General features: G+C 38.1%; 2 protein-coding genes across 2 annotated transcripts; one reads left to right on the top strand and one right to left on the bottom strand.

Annotated features, from left to right (window-relative positions):
• Positions 1 to 5,086: 5,086 nt before the first annotated feature.
• On the bottom strand, positions 5,087 to 8,952 carry LOC148104200 (uncharacterized). Its single transcript, XM_087836533.1, has 8 exons — positions 8,781 to 8,952; positions 8,555 to 8,667; positions 6,461 to 7,808; positions 6,234 to 6,368; positions 5,957 to 6,019; positions 5,676 to 5,852; positions 5,417 to 5,599; positions 5,087 to 5,310 (listed from the first exon to the last, which is right to left on the bottom strand). Exons 1-8 carry the CDS (start codon positions 8,950 to 8,952, stop codon positions 5,087 to 5,089), a joined length of 2,415 nt encoding a protein of 804 aa, XP_087692659.1.
• A 5,305-nt stretch (positions 8,953 to 14,257) lies between these two features.
• On the top strand, positions 14,258 to 14,774 carry LOC148104199 (permeability factor 2-like). The gene is made up of 3 exons (XM_087836673.1): positions 14,258 to 14,324; positions 14,482 to 14,590; positions 14,696 to 14,774. The coding sequence occupies exons 1-3, from the start codon at positions 14,258 to 14,260 to the stop codon at positions 14,772 to 14,774; spliced, it is 255 nt and encodes an 84-aa protein (XP_087692799.1).
• The last annotated feature ends 3,128 nt before the right edge of the window (positions 14,775 to 17,902 follow it).

The following is a 17,902-nucleotide window of genomic DNA, read 5'->3' as shown; positions in this document are numbered from 1 at the left end:
TGCAAAAGCTCATATCTCCCCTAAAACAGTTCACTCATGGGTCAAAACTACATTTCTTTCTAATCTGAATAGTCAGTGCCCCCAAAATGCATCGTCCCTTTGGCATTGTATGAGTACTGCTATACAAAATGTTTAGATGTTTTGTCACTATGGCAGACGACCAACAATATACAACAGAAAAGAGTAGCCTCCAAGGTTTGACATCACAGATTGCACTCACACTACCAAGGAAATGATAACCATTTCTTATTCACACGCAAAAGAAAGTTTCATATATATGTAAAAAGAAAATGCACATTACAGTAGTAAATTGTATGAACACAAAATCAAAAAACAAGGACTTATTCAGTGTTCGCTGTACTCATTCTGCACAGTGACTGGAATACTACTCTAAACTGTATAAATTATGCAATTCCATAGTTTACAGTAATTTGTTCAATATATTTCTTCTCATATTTAGTATCAAAACATTCCACTAGTCCTCTCCACCTGCTACTACAGACCTACCACTGTAGGCAGATGCACACAAAATCTCTACAGTAAGTTATACATTTTTTGCCTCACGCACAGTGCCCTGTCCTATAAAACATATAATTCCATCATAGATTACATAGAGTACATACCTGTTTTCCCTGCGAAAGGTTTGGATGATGGAGGAGACTGTAGAGCGAGGCACATTAGGCTGCACTCGACGACCTGCCTCTGACATTGTGAGGCCATGGTTTAGGACATGGTCTATAATTGTGGCCCGAATTTCATTCGGGACAGCACAGTGTCTTCGCACTCCTCGGCCTCTTCCCCCTATTCCTCCACCACACATTCTCAGTCCTCCTCTTCTTCTTCTTCTTCTTCCTCCTCTTCCTTGAGGAAGACCTTCCCCTTGTCCGTTTGCTTGGCCTTGTCTATCCATGTTCAGAAATTGGACTGGCTCTGGTCAAGCTCTATATATCTGTGTTTGGCAGCACACAATCATGGAACACACCTGTGTCTGACACCTAGTTTCACCTGACTGCCAATGACTGTCATCAATTTATCAAATATTCAAAGAAATTCATATATGGTATTCATGGTATTATGTTCTTGACCAATTTTGACAATTGAACAGACGGTTGTGCATGCGAGTACTTATACAATGAAATCATGCTGACATGTTTTGGAGAGAATGATCATTAGACTGAGAATCAACTAATCAGTTTAGATCTACAAGATCTATTCATTTGGAAAATGTGCTAAATGTGGGCTAACTGTATAACTGTAGGCTACTTGTACTTAATCATTTGCAAAGATGCACTGAGACAATTGAGACATGTACTAAAGCATTTGCCATTTGATAAAATGAATGAGAAATGCCATTCTGTTGTGAACATTTGCCAAGAGGTTTGGAGGTGTTATTTTGAGAATGTAATTTCTGTTTCAAGAAATGAGCCAAACCAATGGAGAAAAACTGTAAACAAGTTTCTTCCAATCAGAGAATGTTGCATATAATTTAATTTTTGCTTGATGCATAAAGTTAAAAGATTAAACTGATTAAACAAGTTTTAAAAAGAGATTTTTCCATTTGATTACATTTTGTATGATGGATTATGTAGAAAAAGTAGAATTGGGCTGAAAGATTTATTTCTTTATCACCTATTCAGGTTGTAAATTGTGTTTTTAAAAAGTAACTAACTAAGTAACTAAGTAATTAATTACTTTTGAAAATAAGTAGTCAGTAAAGTAAAGAGATTACTTTTGGGGGGTAGTAATCAGTAATTAGTAACTGATTACTTTTTTTCTAGTAACTTGACCAACACTGATTATTACTAGCAGTGATGTAATAGCAGTGATAGCTGTACATATTCTGTCCCTCCTGTTATTTCTAAGGTATGTTTTTTATAAGTTTGTTATATAGCGGGTCATAATCATTCGTTCTGTAATTAACTGTTGCAACGTGTCAGAAAATATGTTTATTCCTGATCTTGTCTGGGCAAAGCCTGCCATCTAGTGGGTTGACAGGGTAGCGCCATGTTAGAGTGCAAGCAGTGGTTTTCTCTCAGCGCTTGACAGGGAAGGTCCATTTCTCTGTGTCTCTGTAATTTCCTGAATCTGACGCCCTTGAAAAGGCATAATCTGTAAGTGTGGCAAAAACGTTTATTGTTCTCACTTATTAGTACCTTGTTCAGCAAAGTAATGAGTTTCTTGTGTATTTAGCAGAGTTTGTTACATTACTAGCACAAGCTAGCTGTTAGCCCTTTGTTTAGCCTGTGGTGTTAGCTGTATCTCTTGAAATGCTACACGGAGGTAGTGTTGATACTGAGATTGTGTAGTGACTGTTTACACAAGTCAACAATATTTAATGTAATCTTTGTGTATTTGTATGGAGAGTGAATACACTGTATTCTGTTTCTGTTATTGCAGTTTTACAAAAAGAAAAATAAGGATCAGTAAAGCTCTGAAGAATGCCACGCGGTCTCCTGAGTGTTTACTGAAGCCATTTAATGTTTAGCTCTCTGCATAAGCTGGATAGAGACGTTCAGCTGAGGGCAGAAGAGTACATGTTGCACCATGTACAGCAGTGATAGTGTGGTACATGGTGTAACAGTAACAAATGGATAAATATATCAGTATTTCTAAATTAATTACTAATGACTATATTAATATTAAGGTACTGTTATTATATTGTACATATACATTAATATGTTTGTGTCATGTGAAGTCGCATAGTGTTGTTTTAAAAACAATGTTTTGAAGAGCTGAAACAAAGAAAGTGTCCACTGACAAATATATTGCTTCAAAGTTTGAAGATAAATCAATGGAAACTAAAGCTTTTTTCTCATTTGTGTGACCCTGACCTTTGACCGATGCCCTCAAAGCATTACATACTAAAATGGTGCATTTTATTATCTTTATGTATGATGATGTATGTATGATTGGAGTAGAATTCCCTGAAGGTTTTGGTTTCTATAAGCTGTAAAATCTCAAGATTTTAAGATATATTCATGCAATTTGTGATTTTGTGAAACTTTATGGTCTCATTGTGACGTCATAGGGTGTTGTAATTGTGTTGTATAGCTCTCTCCGTGCCCTTCCTAATGATACATTACGCAATATGGTTTCTTGAAATGTATTTCTCCAGGTCGACTTTGACCTTGGAAGCTAACGATGGAGGTCAAGGTCAAATGCTTATCCAGAATAGGCACTCATTTCCCTCAAGGCCTAGTAGATTGTTGTGAAGTTTGAAAAAATAGATTTTCACATCTGGTGTGACCTTGACCTGATTTTCACCAAAATTAAATAATCTTGAGTTGTTATTATTATCTACCATCACACAAAATTTGAAAATAATATCTTGAAAACTGTGGACGATAGACTGCTAACAGACAGACAAACAAACATGACGGATTACATACATAAAGTGCAACTCAAATCAGTCTTTTCACCAGATTAATACACATCCTTACATTAAATGGTTCCTAGGATCATAAACTTACACCTAGAGACACTATAGATTTAATTTTATATTTAAAAAAAACTGAAGAGAGAGAAAGAGCAGATCTGTGGAACATTTGCATCACCTGGTTGTCATCTTTTAATAGGATTACCTGTTATCTTACCGCAATAGTTTTACATCTTTACATCTATCTATCTATCTATCTATCTATCTATCTATCTATCTATCTATCTATCTATCTATCTATCTATCTATCTATCTATCTATCTATCTATCTATCTATCTATCTATCCACAGTCCTCACAGCCTACTGAAACACACTACATCTGAGCTCCATGAATATCAAAATTACTCAGCTTTTCATTGCTCTTGCTTGATGTCTTATGTTATTCAGATCAGAAACAGAAGCTCTGACAATGTCAGCATTTTAAAGCTATACCATGAATATTGTGCAGTGCTTTCACCCACATTTTGAGGTTGCAACTGTATTTTGCGGTGCATTTCCTTGTTTACAGTTTTTCTCAGTTGCTTTGGTGCTTTTCTCACATCACTATTAACATTTGCACAGCAGTTAGTGTATTTCTCAAAACATTTGGTGCAAACTGCAAAACCTAGTGGATAATCTGCAAAAGCAGGTCACTTGCTCAAAATCAATAATCCATTCCTCAAAAGCAAGTATTCATGTCAATGAAACTGCCGGTGTCATCAAAGTGAGAAGTCTTGACACCATCTTTATGAACAAGATAGTCAAATGGCTTTGTCATGTTTTCATTATGACAGTTCACAGTATTCTCTCAGTGTTTTCCAATGCAAAAAAGGACACTACCTGAAAATGCTCAAGACAGCACTATACACTTTTTGTACAGCCATTTACAGTAAAATCTACAGAAAAGTTAGACATTCCTGTAGTTAGGGAAATAAGTGAGTACAAGACACTGAATATGTATGTTTCACATTTTTACTGTGTAGGCTGTTTGTAATTCTACAACATTGTGCAAAAGAAAAATACTCTACAGTCACTTATTTAGAATAAACATAAGAAACACCCTTTTGGTAGAGCTATGCACAAATGTGAACAATATAACAGTACATATTGTAACTGAACATATGTAAATCATTCTGGCACATCCAGACGTTGCTGTCTGTCTGACCACATATTAAAGAACGAAAGAGAAAAGAAAAAAAAAGGATTACCTGTTATTAAACCCTGATTCTTTTGTCCCCATGATAGAACAGAGAAAACCAACTCATAGTGTGTTAAAACATTTATATTTCTTTTTATTCAATCATCTTCCGGAAAAGAGAGACCCCTACACAGCCCAAACGCCAGTTGCAGGATCTCTAACATTAGAATCATAAACTGTGTCTCATATAGGTTTTATTTCTGTACTTTACACAATTTCGATACAACATTCCTTATATGGCAAAGTTCCTCTTTTCTGTCTGGCTTCCTGTATTTATTAATATGCTTGTATAGCTCGACACTAACTTCCTGTTTTTCAATCTGGCTGAGCACTTAGTTTATGAGTCAAAAGTGGCCTTGCTTTAAAAACCTTCATTATTAAAGTACAATATAATAATAATAAACAATATAATAAGAAAATAAGCATTAAGGATATATTAATTACATGACACTGTCCAACAACCCAGAGAAGCCTACATTAAAAAACAGTCCCAAGAATAACTTTTCTCCTCCTGCTGGGTTTGTGTTGACTGCAGGGGTTTATACACACTCTCGAGCATTGCAATGGCATCATCAACATTTTTTCTGCACAGGCCTACAATCAAGAAAGCAGACTGCTGGGCAGTAGAGCTGATATGAGGGATCCTTGGGTCGTTCATTACTTGAATATTAAAGCATTGCAGGGCATAAGCTGACACTGTAAAGTAGTTAAAACAACAGTAAGTAAGCTTTAAATAAAATCAACAAGTCTCTGATCAAAAAAGGACAGTGGTATTATCAAAGAAAAGTTGACTTTGCATTACCTGAGTTGATCACAGTAAAGGGAAACATCTGCATTGCTTTCTTTTTAAATGCCAGGAACACAGTGAGCTTGTTGAGTACGAGGCGAATGTTGGTGAGACGCTGGAGAGGATGGGGCGAGGCAGCAGTCTTAACCCCTTGGAGGATGGCATGTGCCACAGAATTGGGGTCCAATCCACCAGATCCTGGACAACCATTCAAACAAAAGTCCATAACTAACTTTGTTGTGTTATGCACTTTAATGACTCTCACACTACTCACCAGCACAGATGGCAGGAACGGCCAAAGACTTGTAACCAGAAGACTCACAAAGTTGAATGATGCGACGAATCAGCTGCTTGATGGCAACTGTATCTTTTTCTCCACACACATGTAAAATGGTTTTACAAGGGAACATGCCAGGCTGGGTTTCCAAAATCTCTCCACTGTTCACATTTCCTGAATGGATGCGATAAAGACAACATGAGATGATACGAATTGTTAGAAATGATTTACGATGTAAATATAAATTTGGAAATATTTTTCAGAATCATTCTTCTCACTGTTTTTTAGTGCAGCTTCAACCTGAGGCCCAGCCTTTCTTAAGATGTCTTTGCACACTCCATCTGTACATAAATAATAATAATAATAATAATAATAATAATAATAATAATAATAATAATAACCATCACTGAAATTGTTGTAATGCAAATGGACTGTAAAGGCCAGTCAGCGCTCCTACAATATCCTCTTTAATACACAATGGGTCCTGTCTAATTTATGATGCTTGGATGGTGTTCAGCAATGAGTAACTTTTGTTTACTCATGACAGTACTTTACCTGTCTGAAAGTCTTTGAAGTCCGTTGTGTTCACCACAGCATCCGTAGTCTCATTAGTGATGTCACCAAACACCACTTGTAGTTTAACTCTGCCTTTCAGAGTTATGGTGATGTCAGCAAGGTCACTCGTGGGCGCTGAGAGGAAGAAGAGCAGATTACGTTTAATATTTGTCTCATGTTGTTGCTGTATTGTGATCTTTAGTACAAATTTGATGTAGTTCCAGTACTTTGAAGAAGTTGTTTTTCTCTGATGAGGACCTGACAGGATCTCGCCACCAGTTCTGTGTTTTGTCTCCCATCTCCCTGGAAGTACCACTGCACCGCCGGTCCATTTAACACCACTGTATCAGTTGACAGCTGCTTTAGACTCGTGGCTAAGTCTGTCTGAAATTTCTGAACCAGAGAACGAGGACCCTTCACGAGCACACAGGGATGTGGAACATGTGAGGCTTTCAAGGTCACATTAGATTGCTTCATCCCAATCAGGCCTAATATTTTATCGAAGCAGTCAACCAGTTCAGGATGTGGCAGTTTCATTTCTTCAGTTGTAACTATATTTATCTGGAAGTCACGAAGGACCTCACTGAGCTTTTTAACTCCTTCACTGTAGCCCACCAGTCGTACTTTGGTCATTGCAGTTCCACTGGCTCCTGGAATGAAGCTCGCATCCACTCTTAACCCGCTAATGTTTGCTTCTTTCTTCGCTTTCATCAGGATTTCCCTCACTCTGTCTAAATCTGGAGATACTGCTGCAACTCCCTGCAGCTCTACAATGTCCGATTTAAGCTCTCTCATCACTGCTGCCTCGGCCTCATTCAGAGCATCAGAGGACAAACTGGAAAGAACCAGATCTGAACCCACCTCAAAGAAAACAGGGTTTCTGAGGCTCTGCTGGAAACGAGCTTGGTATTTGGAGATGGCTCCACTGGTTTTGATGAAGGTTAGCAGAGCTGGGGGGAACTTGACTCTTTTTTCCTTTATGTTCTTAATCAGTTCATCCAGTTTTGCAGCTCCTGACTGCACCTCTTTGTCAGGGCCCTCCAAAGTGATTGTGGCACTACCTCTGACGACTTTAACATCTGGATAGTTAGCGAACATTTCTCGATTGAACTCTTCTTCTGTGAGCTTGAACAATTTCTCTACAATCGGCACTTCCTTTTTGGTGGGTAGGCTTTTTTCCAGAATTGCAATCTTCTCCTTCACAACATTAACCTCTCCCACAACCACAGCATAGCCACTCTCTGTGTAAACTTTGATATCATCTGTCTTAAAGGCCGAGTCCTGCAGTACCATTTTCACTTGTTTTGGTTTGACCACATGATAGCAGAGGTAGGTGTCGATGAGACTGGTGAAGACCCAAGCCAGCTGTTGCTCCACTTTCTTTGCAGAGCATCCTCCTGGCCCCTTCCTCATGTCCTCTCTAACTACAGCCTTCTCCTCCTCAAAATTAAACTCCACCGTGCAGCCAACTGAAGAGAGCTGCTTTTCCAGAATTTTGAATGCTTTGAGGTTGTCTCTCAGGTAATAAAGCAGGAAAATATCCAAGGAGAAAGTCTTCTGAAGACCTTTAGCTGTCTACAAAAGAAAAATAATTTTAGACACTTAGAAACAGTACACCTCCAGCCCCCACCCCCAACAGCACTGATACAGTTAAGCTGAAGAGAATAGATGTATGGATCAGTGGATAAACCGTTTTAAGTAACACATAGGCATGCATATCTAATTAAAGTGCCTCATGCCTGAGTAACTCATAGAGCATTCAAAACGCAGGTGTTCAAAACTGGTTTGGCTGGTCAGACGGTGACTTTGTTTGCTTTGGTTTGTTTTGTATGTTTTGCCATTATTCAAACAGCAGAAGGTTACTAAAGCTCAGAGTTAAACAATAACTGCTTATAAAGTGAATTTAAACTTATGACATTTTTGACTGCATAGGAAAGCAATGCTTGACTTCTGTTGCCTCCCAAATAAGAGTACACTCACACACACACACACACACACACACACACACACACACACACTGAATAAATGCAGTGTAAATGTTACAACTGTTGCATATAAGTATTAGGTTAATATGAGGTAAAACAGTAACCAGGACTTACACATTTAGTTCTCTACAATTATTTTGGTCATTGTATTGTGTTGTCCTCTTGACAAATAAGCAAACTGAATGTGTGGCGCACTGTTAGTACCCTACTCACTTGGCAGCCCCTTGCAAATGTAGTATTGCAAAAGAAAACCAGTGTTGTTTACTTTTTTAATGGTTGGGGTTTCTCAAACACCTGTCATTATGAAAGTAAAAGCAGTAATAAGTGTAACCGCACCTGTGGGAGATTTGCAGATCCGTGGCTGGGACTGGATTGACTCAATGTTATATTTAAATCTCGACCATTAAAATTGATGGTGTGTGTTCTTTGTCTCAAAACATGCTCTTGATCTAAAGTATATCAGAAAAACAAAGTTCAGCTGTTATGGGAATGCACATATCTAAACTGTAAATTTGGGCTCTAATCTACTTGTAATGCATTTGAACCCAGCAGGGCTTTTTACCTTCTTTTTCCTCAAAACAGATCCGGTAGGTTTTATCTCTGACCTTTTCTATCATCCCACAGTCACCTCCTCCAGAATGTCTTTTTTTCTGAAAGTATCTCCTGATCTTCTCCTTGTCACTGTCTGTGAGCTCCTCAGCTTCAAAGAACACTGGGTGCAGACATTCATCCATTTTGCTTCAAATCCTGATCTGGAGAAAAGCTTTCAATGTCTTTCAAACTAGCTCCACAGTGAAAAGTGAGCGTGATCTCACCTTTGATTTGCATTTCCACTTCACCATACCAACAAAAGGTGTTTTGCATTATAAACACACCCAGTGTGATCGCTGACAGCTGATCAGCTGATTAGCTCTAACTGGGACATTTCCTGTAAAGGTGTATTTATAGACACTGATCAGAACTATTAAGGGAACACTTATGAGCTTGAAATATTTAAGTTGGAAATCTTTACTGACTTACTCTCGGTGATTTGTTGAGAACAAAAATGATGCAACTCTAATCCAAACACACATCAGTGGAAACAAAAATCATGAAGCGTTTGAGTGTTGAATTAAAAAAATGTTTCTTTAATATTTTGTCAGTATAGCATAAGATTATTTATTTGACCAGTATGAAAAGCTACACTTTGCGCTTTATCTTTGGTGAAGTTTTTATTAATGTTACAGCACATAATAGAGGTCATGACAGAGGCAAAGAAAGTGGAAATGATCCATAACAAAAGTCTGGCCAAGATACTGCTTCAGCGCATGTGTTCAACTTAAAATCATTTTATACAACAGGAAAAAAAACATTCTTACTAAATAAAAACTTCAAAAACTGACATTACCACTACAAACCAACAGATGTCCTACAGAAACAAAAAACCTCTTTGGCCTTTCTTATGTTTTACTTTCATTTTCTGGAACACACCCCATGACGTATGTTAACCTTTACGGGCATTTCAAAGTTTGTCTTCTTATCCATGCACATAAAATTCTGTTCATTTTGAAATGATGCCAAAAACATATTTGCAACCATCTTAATATGATGTTGATTATGATATATAATCATTTTTTTTTCACCTGTAGTTATTTAATGACAGAGAAAAAAAAATGCTCTGCTGATGCACAATGAGAACAATGAAGCCTTTAATCCACCAATGCAATGAACTCTACTGTGATTAATAGGCTTGTAAAACTTGTTTTTGTGATAATAAACAGAATGTATCCAGTTATTTGCACAAATCATATACATCTTAATTTTTCATTTGTCACACAAATAGGTGATTTCATGTCTCCCAACTCGCCATGAAGTTTTAACGTTCCACGTAACAGAGTAAGCATGGTAGTGGTAGAAATTAGAGAGTCAACGAGCCATTAAATGCTAAACTGATTTCCTCTCCACAGATATGAATGATCGCCCCCTGTTATTGCGATTAGGATTAGGATTGAACTTTATTGTTATTACACATGTATAAATACAGGGTAACGAAATGCAGTTTGCATCTAATCAAAAGTGCAAGAGTAGTAATTGCAATAACAGCAGATTATTTACAAATAAGTTACGCAGAGAGCAAATATACAGATGTACTATGGGCAGATGTACAGATATACTGATATATACAGTTTAGTGCAGAAAAATGATGGAGTAGTTACAAACAGATTATGTACAGAGAGACCAAACATACAGATGAACAACAGACAAATGTACAGATGTACTGTTGTACACATATGTACATGTGATATACAGATGATCTGTGTAGCATACAGATGTTCTATATTGCTATATAGACGGGCAGATATACAGATGTACTATGAACAACTATACAGATCTGCTAAATATATACAGATGTAAGGTGTGTGCTAAACAGAGCTACAGAACCTATGACTATATCTACAGTAGTGGAGTGGAGTGCTCTGAACAGTCTGTAATAGTGAACAGTGTACACACTATAACATGGACTATCACTATGCTATGTGAGTGTCCTAAAACTATAGCCGTAACCAATGTGAGCATATGGTGAATGTTCAGAATGAATGATAGTCATGATCATAAGTTTATTTTTCACTTCTTAAGCTGCTGGAGTTTTCAGAAATGTAAAGTGTGTGTTGTTAACACTACACTAAATTAGATGGATACTGGTTAAACATGTGCTTTCCCATATGAAATTCCTTCTGTCCTAATCTCACCTCCTCTTCCTTGCAATCTACCAGAGGTTTCAACTTTTATTTCTTTTTTAGGGCCTTCCTTCAGAGTCAGCGTAGTACAACAAGAATAAACTTTACATTTTAATGGCAAGGCAAGGCAACACATTATGCATCTACACAAAAGGGATGATGCATACACTGTTAGAATGTCTGCAGATGTTTGCGTCCACTTATTTTGAAAATAAAATGGGTGGATTTTTGTCTTCACTGGTTCACTGGTAACTGTTCAATAGAGTGTATAGTTAGTGGATGAATTACAAGTGTGAAATCTGTGAAAACAAAGAAGAAACACGGCGTCTAAAGACAGCATCATGGAGCAGCCTGAAACTACCAACACTGTGGTACAGAGCATCCAGAGAAACCACAGCTGTCAAAAGACAACTATTATGTTTTATCATGCACAATCTGCCCAAACATATTTATTGCAGGCAAGTTTAAACGACACTAGTAGGCACTCAAAGACAACAAATGACTGCTGCAGTATGTTCTCTTTTACTGTACACACACACACACACAAGACAAAAAACAAACAAACCAAATAGCTTACAGTCCAGCGTAAAGTTGAACGTGACTTTGTACAGCTTGATCACATGATGCTTCAGAGTCCGAACATTCTTCACTTTGTCTTACACTCTCTCTCTCTTTCATATGCACATACACGTTCATGATTATTCATAGGAAATTTCAGCCTGTAAAAATTACAGGATTGCAGGTCCAAAGAAAGAAAAAAACATTATTTTTTTGGATTGAAGGGCTTTGATATAAAAACTCTTGTTAACAAATGCAAGTGTGCTAAATTGATGTTCATCACATCTAACAAGCACAGGCAGACAGAGATGAACTATTTCCAATGTAGCTGCCTTTGTGTCAAAGTGCTGGAATTAAGTGTGGTGCAATATGACTGACTCACGTGAAAAAGCTGGTATGGGAAAATAATCCCTGGAAATCTTCTTTATGTTCCTACAAGGATTTTAGGCTTGATACTAACAAAAGGAGAGTAAAAAAAGAAAAGTATACAAGGCAAAAAGGGATCACCACTCTGAAGGTTGGGGCTTGTTTGGATCAGTCACAGGGATGATATTTTTGGCTTAACTGTCATCCAAACAATGACTTTCTGGACAAGTTTGTTCAATTATAAAATATCTAAAAATATCATAAATTTTATCAATGATCTAACTGAGAATGTTCACCAGTAGCATTATGCTTCATCAAAATAGCACAAACTAAAACATTATTATTGTTTCAGCCCGAGGACCAGAGGAAACACAGCACAGCAAAGTATGAGTTAAAGATAATGTGTCTTTAGGTTGACATTATGGTAAATGGCCTGTATTTGTACAGCTTTACACAACCAGTCATCCACCCATTCACACACACATTCACACACTGGTGATGACAAGCTACATTGTAGCCACAGCTGCCCTGGGGTGCACTGACAGAGGCAAGGCAACATTAGTTATAACCCTCTGCACTTCAAGTATGCTGGTTACCGGAAAAACCTTTATCGTTGCAAATCACAGACAATCTTTATGGTTTACTTGGATTACTAAAAAGGAATGCAGTGTGGGGGTGACAGTCATGACAAAGCTCACTTTTCACTTGTAAGAAAGCAAGAAAGAGGTTACAGTTGCAACACTTGGTGTTGATCCAATTCTTAGTTTTATCTGAGTCACAATAGCAGTTCCAGAGTACTGCTGACTGAAAGCCAGCAGTGATGCAAGATATCTGTGAAAACTGTATTCTAACTGAAAGCCAGCAGTATTTTCACCAGAATCTTTATTTGGATCCCACAATTCAGGTGTTAAAGAGGGTCACCGAATATGTGTTAATGATCAGACTACCATTCTGAGGCCATGCGATTCAACAAAGGCATCTGCATTAGAGCAGAGTCCATAAGCTATAAAGATGGAGGGATGGAGCGGTCAACTTTGTGATTTTCCATAAAACTGCAAAAAGGTCATCAAAGTGTGTTTGGTGGACTCTCCTGTGCTAATGTGCCCTGACAAAAGCAGGATTTGAGAATGAGCTCTGGAGATTCAGCGAGAAACAAATCAGACAATGATGATTGCCTTTGCTCTGGATGTCTGCATCACAGCCCAGTTTCTCGTCTTCGTACGAGGAATAACAAAAGACTATGAAGGAACTAGCAGTGCCAGTCAGTGATAGGGACTACAGTAGGAAGTGATTTGTTCTTAAAGGTAATTCCATGCTTAGCTAAGGCTTAACCTGCAATGGGATACATTGGCAGGTGTTACAACCTGTGGATGTCCAAATCTGACCAGGAAGAATGCCAGACTTCCCAAAAGGCCCAGTTTCTTATGCGGCCCATTGGAAAAATTCATTGCTCACCATTGGATTGGAGCCCCCTCACCCCCTAGAAAATGTTATGTCAATATGTTTAGAAACAAATAATATTTAGATAAGCTACATTACTCTGGGAACTCAGTACATCACATCCTTACAATGATGAAAGTGCACACTCTGCTTACAAACACGCTGATTTCAAAAGGATAGAAACACAATGCAAATTTACTGTGTTTATGCAAAGATACACATGCACATCTCCAAAGAATGGATGAAAAAATGCATTTTTAGTAGAGTTCTAAGGAGGACATGTTATGCTCTAACATTCCCTTTCTTTTTATTTACTGAAAATCTCAGGAAAAGACAAATGCTGTTTATCGTAAGGAGAACTGTAAGTAAACTTTGAGGAGAGTGCAACAGAAAGAGTAAACGATTAGGCATCAGTGCTTCTGCTGTCCAAACTGTTGATATTAGACTGATCGTTGAAAGAGATTTCACTTCTCTGGAAGCAGCTCACCAACATAGCAGTTCATTTATTCTCAAGACACACACATTAGTGACTGGAGTTAGTTCAAACATGAAAAGGGAAGTCTGACGTCAGTTTCAGCGAATACAAGCGACACCTGAAGGCAGGCATGTCTCAACATAAAGAAGTCACAGACAAAGTCCTTACAATTAGGTGAACATAGAAAGTTTAAATGCCAAAGAATTGCGACAGCAGGATTTACAGTGTGGGAGAACGCAAATCAAAAAAACATTTTTTTATTGCAGCCACTTCTTAGGAAGACATCCTTGGCCGGGGTCCACGTACCTGTGAGTGTATATAAGGAGGTTCAGAGATGATGAACCTCACAGTCCTGCACACTCAGGCAGCTCGAGAAGTGAAGGAGACGCACATCAGCAGAGATCCTTCATATCTGAGAAGAACAAATCAGTTGAAGACTGAGCCTTCAGTAGATCCTCCACTCAATAATTAAAAAGCTTTAAGATGAAGACAAGTGTTGCCATCCAGTGCATCGTTCTCCTGGCCTGCATGGCCCTTTGCACTTCACATGGTAAGTGTGTTTCATCAGATTATGGAAAAAATTGGTGTATCTGTGCAGTTTGAATGGAGCTAAGTTATGCCAACAAATCAATTTAAATATATTTATTTTAAGTAAAATATGAAACTGCAACAGTTTAACATTAATTATCACTTTCTATGTTTCCCAGTTATTCCAAGGTGCCAGTGTGTGAAGACCAATAAGGCAATAAGGACCGCTCTCATTGCTCAACTCAAGGTTCATGAGCCTCGTCCATACTGCAACAGGAGAGAAGTCATGTAAGTGCCCACAGTGACAGGAGCACATTATTAATAAGAGCTCAGTCATTAATAAGGATTGTTTATAAAGTGGTTTTAAATCAAAGTTTTCTTTACATGTTACAGTGTCACACTGAAGAATGGGAGTGAACAGTGTCTCGATCCTGAGTCTAAATTCACCATAGAACTACTGAAAAAACTGTAAGTCATACAGATGTTTTTGTTTATTTCATTCACTGTTATTCAACTAAATGTGAGTTAAATATTAGAGAGGAAGTCAGTGAAGTTAAAACAGGAATATCAACAGTCACTTTGGGGCATTGTGCGAGGCTCTGCACATCAGTGATTAAAAATCAGAATCAGCATACTTTATTAAACCCTAAGGAGATTGTGTGGGTTAGAGTTGGTTGCTCCAGTATGGTAACACAACACTGATGGTTTTACTGATGGTTGTAGAGCAGCAGTTTAAAGCTCAGGGTAAAAATGCATGACTTGATCTGTTCACTACCACTGGAGCTTCAAGGTCTCATCTCTGTGATACGTTGTCTTTGCAGGAATCAGATGAATGGATCATGACCGTCAGCCCTCAAACAACCACATCACCAGCCACAGTGCCAGAATCATCATGATCCACTTTGCATGTTTAGCGCTGGTACAACATGTGTCGATCAAGAAGAAGGAGCAGCACAGCTCGGGTTCTCATCACAAAATATAAAGGCAAAGTAGACAGTGACAGGTACATCTGACAGCAAGTTGTAAACAGATTTAACATCAGATGTAAAATATTTAATATCCAAGTTCTCAGTAATTTCTTTCTGGAGACAATCAGGGACGGGTGTTGGAAATCTTATCATTCAGCCTGTCTTCAGATTGAATTTCTGATTAATAAGCATATATTTTATTTAAAAAGTATGTTTTTTGAGTTTTGTGTCAGACAGCAGTGCTCTTATTCAGTGCACATGCAGACGTGATGTGTGTGATAAATGTGAGCAGTCGTTATAGGTTAATGTGTAATTTATCTATTATTAAAGGGTTTGTAAACAATTAAAGAAGTGAACTTTTGTGGATACAGCATGTTTATGTACCATGTTCTTTTTTAATGCTGAAAAGTTCCTCAAAATAAATAATAAATCTGGAGTTTGTTAAAAAAAATTACATCTTTTCACTTTATTATAACTAATAACTCACCAGTTTACCACCACTTTATACACAGTCAGCAAAAAGAGAACAAAAACAAACAAAACAAAAAGGAGAGGCCGAATCTAAATATCAATAGGTTTGGCATTAAACCTGGTTTCACTTCAAAGTATGAGCATCAACTGCAAAAAAAGGTTCCAAGTCATTAAACTGCTTTGCTTTTATCTCTGAGCTGTGAAAGAGATTGATTCATGAGCGGTGATGTGTTACAGCATCGCTGACAGTAGATCAAGACAGTAGATTGGATGTAAGCATGTGTAAAAACACAGATATGCTTAAAAAGGAAAAAGTTTCTTTCTTCTGTAATTTGTACAAATTACAGATCAAGATCAGCGTTATGCAGGACACTCACTGGCCATTTTATTAGGTACACCTCTCTAGTACTGAGCTGGACCCACACTTGCTTTGGAGTTCCTGTTTCCTTCATATCAGCTTGAAGCACTCTGTCGTTTTCTGGCATCAGAACTCGCGCTCACTGGAAATTTCTTCTTTTTCTGCCCTTTCTCTGTAAACCACAGATGTGGTTGTGTAGGAAGAAATCTGTAAATAAAAGTTTATAAAGAAGTCCCCTTTATAATTACTGGACTGCAACTAAAAAAGATGATGAACCTGAAATATCTAAATTATGACTGTTTTATGCAACTAATGCAACCATTTCACAGACTTTCTTGTTTTTTTAAAAAAAGTTTATACACTTACACACTTTGCAAAACAAAATATGATCACGTTTAAATTGTGTAATTTCATTTGTAGTGAAGCATTTCTGGGATAGGCTCCAACCACTCCACCCCGCCTGCAACCCTGACAACATTAAGTGGAGGATAATGAATGGATGGCATTTCTGAGTGGACTTGTTGTGGTTAAACATATGCAGCTCCAGAGTTTGACTATTTTGTGTGCATTTTTGTAAAATTCCTTTAAACTTTGTTTTCTGTTGTAACATTTCCAGGCCCTCTTGTAACTCGTTGTTTACTTTGCATATGATGAAACACTTTCATCCCATATCTGCAGAACTGCCCATTCCTCGGTAAAAGGAAGTAAAATATTTGAACTAACGCCTAAAAGATGGTGTCAGCTTTTTCTGCAGACAAGATGAATGTACTTTTTTTCTAACTGAATAGTTTGTGTTTATTATCTCGGAAGAGGGCCAAATTAAAACAAAACAAAACAACAAAAAACATTATCATATAGTTTCAATACTGTTCACTTTGTTACGTAAGGCCCAAAATGGCCTCCGTACAAGAAAGGAGTAGCTCTAATATTGACCAGTAACGAACCACCACACACACACTGCAGTGGGTTACACAAGATTTATTTGTTCTTTCTCCGGGTAAAACTACTGGCTGAAGACACAACTCCAGCCAGGAATCCAAGGCCCAAAGCCACCGCGGTCAGGGTTGTTAGCCTGGTTACAAACAGGGGAAAGGTGGTCACTTGGAAGAACAAGCAGCCAAAACGTATCAATACTGCATCTTCCTCAAAAAGGCTTGCCACCCACCTTTTCAGGCCTGACTTCGTTCGAGGCTGGGTCTCCACATCACACCCTGGGAGCTGGAACTTCCCCAAAACCGGTCCAGTTTCCTTGTCAGGGGCACAGAGAGTCTCCAGTCCAGTGTTTGTTTTCCTGCCTCCCAGCACATCCACTCACATCCCAATAAAAATGAGTCCTCCCTCCAACATCCTCAGATTATTTTAAAAGCAAAACCAGGCCAGGTTAAAAATCTTTTCCTTTAAAATGTGCACACTTCATCCTGGATCTTCGAGGCTTCCCTGATACACCAGTGTCCTACTAAAAAAAACAACGACAAACCCTACTTCCTGTTTCCTCTCCCCTTTATAGAGAAGGGCTCCAATCCTCCCCAATCAGCTGTTCCCTGTACTCAACTCCAAATAGCTGGCAGCTGGACTAGAGTAGAATCTCCACTCCCACATGGGTGTGGCACACACCTCACATCAAACACAAACACCAAAGCATGCAATTAATACAAAACAAAATCTAAAGTTATGCCAACCCAAAAGCTTAGTGGCGGATTCTCCCCATCCTTTTCCACCATGCTATACTCTGTAACAACTTACTTCTGCCAAACAGTGACTGCATAAAGACTCTACCTGCATGGTTAGCTGTGTCATTGCAGA

The sequence above is a fragment of the Neolamprologus brichardi genome, chromosome 3 (assembly GCF_056152115.1).
Source record: "Neolamprologus brichardi isolate AB-2024 chromosome 3, ASM5615211v1, whole genome shotgun sequence".
NCBI classification, from domain to species: Eukaryota; Metazoa; Chordata; class Actinopteri; order Cichliformes; family Cichlidae; genus Neolamprologus; species Neolamprologus brichardi.
Note: the sequence above shows the minus strand (reverse complement) of the source record. Positions and strands in the feature narration are given on the sequence as shown.